The sequence below is a fragment of the Mus caroli genome, chromosome 17 (assembly GCF_900094665.2).
Source record: "Mus caroli chromosome 17, CAROLI_EIJ_v1.1, whole genome shotgun sequence".
In the NCBI taxonomy this organism is placed as follows: Eukaryota; Metazoa; Chordata; class Mammalia; order Rodentia; family Muridae; genus Mus; species Mus caroli.
The window spans coordinates 50,028,682-50,036,954 of NC_034586.1; the positions used below are offsets into that span (position 1 = coordinate 50,028,682).

General features: G+C 40.4%; 1 protein-coding gene across 1 annotated transcript in view; it reads right to left on the minus strand.

The window, feature by feature from the left end:
- Window positions 1-8,273, minus strand: part of Efhb (EF-hand domain family member B) — a 62,704-nt gene that overhangs the window by 18,497 nt on the left and 35,934 nt on the right. Inside the window, exons 8-9 of the mRNA XM_021185791.1 lie at window positions 8,130-8,205; window positions 4,103-4,348 (exon numbers count right to left, since the gene is read on the minus strand). Coding sequence (XP_021041450.1) covers window positions 4,103-4,348; window positions 8,130-8,205 — 322 coding nt within the window. The remainder of the gene's footprint in view (window positions 1-4,102; window positions 4,349-8,129; window positions 8,206-8,273) is intronic.

Here is an 8,273-nt window from a genome sequence, read left to right on the forward strand (position 1 = left end):
ACACAATGGAGTACTACTCAGCTATTAAAAACAATGGATTTATGAAATTCTTAGACAAATGGATGGATCTGAAGGATATCATCCTGAGTGAGGTAACCCAATCACAAAAGAACACACATGATATGCAGTCACTGATAAGTGGATATGAGCCCAGAAACTTAGAATGCTCAAGATACAATTTGCAAAACACATGAAATTCAAGAAGAAGGAAGACCAAAGTATGGATATTTCAATCCTTCTTCGAATGGGGAACAAAATATCCATGGAAGGAGTTACAGAGACAAAGTGTAGAGCAGAGACTGAAGGAATGACCATCCAGAGACTGCCCCACTTGGGGATCCATCCCATAAACCAAACCAAAACCAGACAATACTGTGGATGCCAACAAGAGTTTGCTAACAGGAACCTGATAGGGCTGTCTCCTGAAAAGCTCTGCAGTGCCTGACAAATATAGAAGTGGATGCTCACATTGGACAGAGTACAGGGTCCCCAATGAAGGAGCTAGAGAAAGTACCCAAGGTGCTGAAGGGGTTTGCAGCCCTATAAGAGGAAAAACAATATGAACTAACCAGTANCNCCAGAGCTCCNTGGNACTAAACCACCAATCAAAGAAAACNCATNNTGGNACTNNTGGCTCTAGCTGTACATGTAGCAGAGGATGGCTTAGTCGGTCATCAATGGGAGGAGAGGCCCTTGGTCCTGTGAAGGTTCTATGCCCCAGTATAGGGGACTGTCAGGGCCAGGAAGCTGGAGTGGGTAGACTGGTGAGTAGGGGGAGGGTGGAAGGGATAGAGCATTTTCGGAGGGGAAACTAGGAAAGGGGGTAACATTTGAAATGAAATAAAGAAAATATCTAATAAAAAATAAAAATAAAAGAAAGTTGAGCAAGGCAGGGGAAGCAAGCCAATAAGTAACATCCCTCTATGGCTACTGCTTCCTGACCTGCTTGAGTTCCAGTCCTGACTTCCTTTGGCAATGAACTGCAATGTGGAAGTGTAAGCTGAATAAACCCTTTCCTCCCCAACTTGCTTCCTGGTCATGATGTTTGTACAGGAATAGAAACCCTGAATAAGATACCCATGTAAACAAGTCTTTACATGATCGGGGTGGGGAGGCTGTCTGTCTATCTCTATCTCTGTCTGTCTGTCTATCACTCTCTGCGTGTATGTGTATATAAGTTTTTTAATGCGCTTATTCTAATTTCCATATTTTCATATTGACTATCATCTTGAATTAAGTATAGCAACCCAATAGTTTCATTAAAATCCAAATCATCAAGTATGTTTTCTCCTTTTTTAATTTAAAGGATGCATATGTGTCCATGTGAGGGAATGTGCAAGTTGATGCAGGTGCTCAATGAGCCAAGAACACAGTATCAGATTGATTCCCTGGAGCTGGAGTTACAAAGTAATTGTGAGGCACCTATTACAGGTCCTGGAAAGTGAAATCAGGTCTTCTATAAAACCAGAGAGCAATCTTTCCAGCCCCACTTACATTTTCTTTTCTTCCCCTCACCCTTTTCTGTCTGTCTGTTCTTTTGTTTGTTTGAGACATGGTCTAAGTCGCCCTAACTTAGGTCCTAAGACTTGCTATATAGACCAGCCTGACCTCAACCTCACCTGAGATCTGCCTTTGCCTGCCTACCCAGCCCTGGGATTAGAGGTGTGGGCTGCTACCTTGACTCACTTCTACCTACATTTTTTAAATGCTTTTTTGGGGGGTGGGAGGATGCGCTGAGCAGTGGTGGCTTATAGATATTTGTTGTCTTCTATGTAGTCATCATAACTTCCTTAAGGAGAGTCAGGGACAGCCCTAAACAGCCCTCAAAACCTTGATTCTTCTGCCTCAGCCATGGAATACTATGATCCGTGTTCAACATGTATGCCTAGAATTAATACAAACTTAAGTGATATGCTTTTTTGATAATGACAAGTGTTTTACCCATTAGCACACACTTAGACAATTCCCATGCCTAAAACTAAGGCAGTTGTTCTTAAATAACTTAGCAAGTAAGTAATAGACATTTTAAATTAATTTTTAAAATAAAAAAGGTGAGGTAATAACTTTTCAAACATCATGTTCAATACAGGATTGAAGGAGGGAATATTTCTTTATTCTCATGTAAAAATTATTCTCTTTTTTTTTCTCTTTCTCTGCCTCTCACATAAAGATGGTGGTTTCTGGATGGAGCTCGGTAGTAGAGTCAGTACTGAGAGGGTGGGAAGAAAGGGAAGAAAGAGGGAAAAGGGGTAGAAAGAGAGAGAAAGAGAGACAGGTGCAAGGCAGATGTGTTGCCACCTGCTTGGGAGGTAGGAAGACTCAGAATTCAACGTCAATCTGAGAGGTGCAGTGAAGGTCTCTCTCTCTCTCTCTCTCACACACACACACATACACACACACACACACACACACACACACACACTCGATATCTTATAGCTTGACAAGATATATGTACTTAGGAAATTACATAGTACATTAAGTATCTCGAGAAGAGAAGATTAATGTACAACTAAGATTTTTAAGGTTTTCTAAAGGCCTTTAAGGTTTATTTTTTTTCCCTTGTGGTCTTGATACAAATCTTAGTTTGACCTTATTCATACCTCAGAAAACTATGCTGTACCATGATTTATATTCTTCTGTAATTCTTCAGTAATGGTTTATATTCTTCTATAATTCTTCCCTAGATTCTTCTGTATCTATTGCAAACTTGTGACTATCTCTATTAACTTCTTTTTATCTCAATAATGAATATCAGTACTCTTTAGATTTTTGCTTATTTAATTTTGAATAAAAGCTAAATTCATAATTTAAAATGACTATCATACCCTATATCTGCATACATTCTGAGCATGTATTGATATTAAATTCACTCTAAAATGGTTGGTAGGTCCATCCAAAGAGCTCTGTGAGTAAAGGAACTCTCTTGCCAGACCTGGTGCCTGAGTTCAATCCTGTATCCTACAAGAATAATCATCATTTTAAATACACTTTAAATGGTTTCTAAACTGCCTAGAAAACCAGGTACACTGAGGCATAAAAGGGAATAGAGGAAAAGCAAAGCAAAGTAATAATGGAAAAATTTTAAATGCTCAAGAAGTCGACACTGAAATTATTCAATGAGCTCTGAGCTTCGTAGAGAGGAGGGCAAAAATTTGCACATTCAAGGAACTGGAGGTGTGCTAGGCAGTGATGGCACACACCTTTAATCCCAGCACTTGGGAGGCAGAAGCAGATAGATTTCTGAGTTCAAGGCCAGCCTGGTCTACAGAGTGAGTTCCAGGACAGTCAGGATTACACAGGGAAACCCTGTCTAGAAAAAAACAAAAACAAAAAACAAACAAACAAAAAAAGAAATGGGGTGCAGCTCAGAGGACATCATGTACTTAGCATGTATAAACTCCTGGGTTCAATCCCCAGCACCAAAACTAAATGAATAAATTATATTTACAGTAGTTTAAAAATTAATTGATCTTGGCCTAGAGGTGCAGTTGAATTGACACAATGTTTGGGTAGCACACACAAAGCCAGTGGCTAAATTCCAAGAACCAAGATATGTGGTACAGGCCTTTAATCCTGACATTTGAGAGGAAGAAGCAAAGGACAGAAAGTACTACACAGTGGGCGGGCAGCATGCCTAGACTACAAAAGACCCTATCTCTAAATAGATAGATAGATAGATAGATAGATAGATAGATAGATAGATAGATAGATAGATAGATAGATAGATACCAACTGATTTTGCACCTTTTGGATGGATACTAGCCCCCACTCTCCAAGGCAATAGCATTCTATTAATGAGTTCACTGAAGGTACAATGTATTCTTAGGTATAAGAATATCCACTGTTCCCCAGAGATCCAGAGAGCTACACTTGCTCTTGCTCTCAGAACACTGAGATTTAATCAGTTCTTCTTATGTGTAGTCACTGACCACGCTTCACACTTCTCAGTCACAGCTGTGTTTCAATGAAACATCACTTTAAAAGACATGTAATGAGCTGCGTATGACCCATAGTTTGCTAAACCGCCCTCCCCCCACGTTTGTACCAGTCTGCTGAGATTCCTCTGTGCATCACAATCCCCTTGCTCTGTGAGACTACTGGCCTTGTCATAGTGCCTGAAAGCCACCAACAAAGTGTCAAAGTTCTGGTGATTAAATTTCTTCAAGTGGTGGCGAGCAGCTGCAACCACGGCTCTCTGGTGGTCCTTCCCACGAAGATATTCATCTGGGCATCTATAATGGATGAGATCACCAGCTCCTATTGAAGAAAAAAGGAGTCTTGTATGTGAATTTGAAATATGGCCACGGAGTTTTAAGAGAGAGAGAGAGGCAGAGAGACCTAGCAACCTCTAGGAATGAACAAACAAAACAATAATATTTGATGCTGGCACTGCTCCCCACTACAAGGCCTCATGTAGCCCAGGCTGGCCTCATTGAACTCATGGCAATCCTTTCAATCTCCTAAATGCTGGGATTACCAGTGTGGACAACATGCTCACCCAGTGATACTATTATGCTGAATGTTTCTCTGTAGAAAAAGGTGAATAAGGTAATTGACTCTTTGAAAAGTTCTGTAGCTACTTGTATTCTAATTCTTGTATCCCCCAAATTAGTTTGCATGAGAGGGTATGCACAAAGTTTCTGGGAATCTACCTCCACTTAATTCTGATTGGTAAATAAAGATGCCACAGCCAGTAGCTGGGGAGAAGAGAGAGGAGGGGTTTTTAGGTTTTCTGGACTTGGGACCTTGAAGAATGGAGGAGGAGATCCCCCATGCCTTAGGAGAATGTGGAGAAGAGGAGAGGGGAGAGATGCCGTGCCTGAGGTGTGGGCAGGAAAGAGAAGCAGAACCACCATGTAAGGGGTCCAAGAGGATGAGACCCAGAGTGCTGCTCAACTGGGTCTAGAGCAGCCAAGATGGAACATAGACATTAGTAAGTAGTAAACTGGAATTATCTGTGGGAGGTAGATTCTAGCAGCAGGGAGGTTAGACAGCTGCCCAGCTCTTGTGCTACTTACTTTAAGGCATATTAAAATATAAAGGTTGTGTATGTGTGTCTTTCCTACACATGGAAACATAAACTACTGACGTGGGAAGCAACCCCTTGTCAGGATTTATTAAAAATTAATACAAGTTACTGTTTCTGGTTTGTTTGTTTGTTTGTTTGTTCTGATTGTATGTTCATTTGTTCTTATGAGGGTATAGTACATACATGGGTGTGTACATCCATGCAAGTGCATGCAAGAGGCTGGAGAACTTCAGGTGTCTTCTTCTATCATTTTCCATCTCTTGCCTTAAGCCAAGGTCTCTCGGGAGGCAGGCAGCTCACGTTATCAGGACAGATATCAGTAAGCGCCTAGGACCTACAGGTCTCTGACCCCTAATGCTGGCGTTACAAACATGTGCAGTCATTCCTGGCTGACTGCACAGGTGCGAGGGATTCAAAGTCAGACACTCAGGCTTATATAGCAAGTCTCCTTACTCCAGAGCCATCTCCCCACTCCTGTCGCTCTGCTCATGGAAAATCTACTAGGCATTGTCGATCACGTATGTAATCCCAGTACTTACAAGGCTGAATGAGGAAGATCATTAGTTCAAGGCCAATGTAGGCTAAATATGAGTTTCAAGTTAGCCTGAGTTCTATAAGACCCTATCTCAAAAGAAAAGAAAGAAAAGCAATCCAATGCAATCCAATATACTGATTAATATATTTGTTTCCTTTTGAACTATGTCATTTATTTTATTTTTACAATGTTGAGGACTCCACCTAGCCACAAGCATGCTAAGCAAGTGCTCTACCTCTAAGCTCTACTCCAGCCTTTTCTGCTCTCTATGATTTATAAAACAAAGACTGCCTTAGCCAAGTGTGAAGCCCACGCCTACCTTGTTCTGGGTAATGTGTTGTCAACTTGGCACAAGCTAGAGTTATCTGAAAGAACAAAAATCCTGAGAACATGTCTCCATTAGATTGACCTGAAGGCAAGTCTGTGGGACATTTTTTGATTGATGATTGATGTGGGAGGGCCCAGGCCACTACAGGTGGTACCACCTCTGGGTAGGTGGTCTTGTTCTGTATAAGAAAGCAGGCTGAGCAAGCCTCGGGGAGTGAGGCAGTAAGAAGTATTCCTCTGTGGGCTGTGCTTCAGTTTCTTTCCAGGTTCTTGACCTGAGTTCCTGCCCTGGCCTTCCACAGAGATTCAACTTCCCACAACAGTCTTTCCCAAATTCCTTTTTCCGGTCCTGGTGTTTATCATAGCAATAGAAAGCAAACTAATATATAGCCAAGGTCAGCCTGGGCTAAGCAGTGAAATAGAACCAAAACAAAACAAAAGCTCAGCATGTTGGCACAACCCTGTAATCTCAGTATGTGGATGGGGGTAGCAGGAGAGTCAGGAGTTCAAGGCCTGTCTTGGGGATATAGCAAGTTGGAGGTCACCCATGAAAAACTATTTATTTGTTTATTTGCTTTTAATTTAAGAACAAGCTAGAACACCTCCCCATACAAGTCTTCTGCCACCTATGGATTGGTTGATGTTTTGCTGACTGGCTAATGAGAGTGGCTCTTAATTATGTGGCTGTACTGGACTTTTAATATTGTTGAGACTGCTATAGACTACGAGTATTTTAAAAGTTGGACTAAATGCATTTTGCATTTTGCATTATGCTATGTTTAAGTATGGCCCCCACAGACTCATATGTTTGAACAAGTCTATGGGGGCCAGGAAGTGGAGTGTCCTGGTTTTTATATTCTTGGACCAGGGAGTGGCACCATTTGGAGGTGTGGCCTTGTTGGAATAGGTGTGACCTGATTGGAGTAAGTGTGTCCCTGTGGGTGTGGGCTTAAGATCCTCACCCTAGTTGCCTGGAAGTCAGTCTTCCACTTTTGATGAAGATGTAGAATTCTCAACTCTGTCTGTGCCATGCCTACCTGGATACTGCCATGCTCCCACCTTGATGATTATGGACTGAACCTCTGAACCTGTAAGCCAGCCCCAATTAAATGTTGGTTGTTTTTATAAGAAAAAAAAAGAAATTAAGGAAGCAGAACAAAGCATGTAAAATTTATAACTTTTATATATTCAAAATACAAAACTATAACATTTTTTAAAAAATTATGTGGCTGTACAACAGAGGGATTATGATCTCTCTCTCTCTCTCTCTCTCTCTCTCTCTCTGTGTGTGTGTGTGTGTGTGTGTGTGTGTGTGTGTGTCATTTTTGAAACAAGATCTCTCTTGGCTAAGGATATAGTTTAGCGGTAGATCACTTGTTCACATTGTGCAAAGCCCTGAGTTCAATCCCCAGTACTATAAGAAAACAAAAAACAAAAAACAATAACCAAAAACATTTTTTAAGACATGGTCTTTCACTCTATTGCCCAGGATACTCTCAAGCCTGAAGCAATCATCCTGTCTCAGTCTCTCAAATGATGGGGTCACAGAATGAACCATCATGACTAAGTAAGATACATTCCAGTTGAAATGTGTTTAAAGCTGGGTCCCATGGATAACCAAGTACGTTGCTGTGCGTGGTGTTGCCTCCCTGTAATCCTGGCCTGGGAAGTCTAGATATAACATAACGAGTTCAAGACCAGCCTGAAATACTCAAAAAACAAACAATAAAACACTTTCTGATTCTGTAAGTTTATTATGTGACCTAAAAAAAAATCTGTTTTTTTATTTATGTGTAATACTTTAATTTAATAATTTAATTAAATTATTTAGTGTAATATTAAAATATTTAAACATTTTCTTATTTATTCTAATATTTTATATACAATATATATTATAGTTAACTTTATATATTATATATAAATATATAACTTAATATATACTATTTTGTAATATTATTGATAGTAATATGGTATAAATATGTAATATTTATATCAATTCCCAGCACCCGCATCAGATGGCTCACAACCCTCTATGACTCATTCCTCTGACCTCTGGGGACACCTGCACACACATGTACATATACTTACTTATTTGTGTATGGGGAGCAGCATAGGGGACATGTGCACAAAGCATGAGTATTCACACACACTCCCAAGTGCACCATAGCACTCACGGGAAGATCAAAGAACGACTCTTGGAAGTTGGCTGGATTCTTCCTCTATATGAGTCTCAGGTACCAAATTCAGGTTTTCAGGTTTGACACTGAGCTTTTTTGCTAGTCCAGATTTTGCATTTTTAAGAAGCACCAAGGATCTGCCATAGCGTGACATAAGTGTTGCATTCAAATTAAATTAAAAGACTGCCTTATCTCGGAGTTAGTA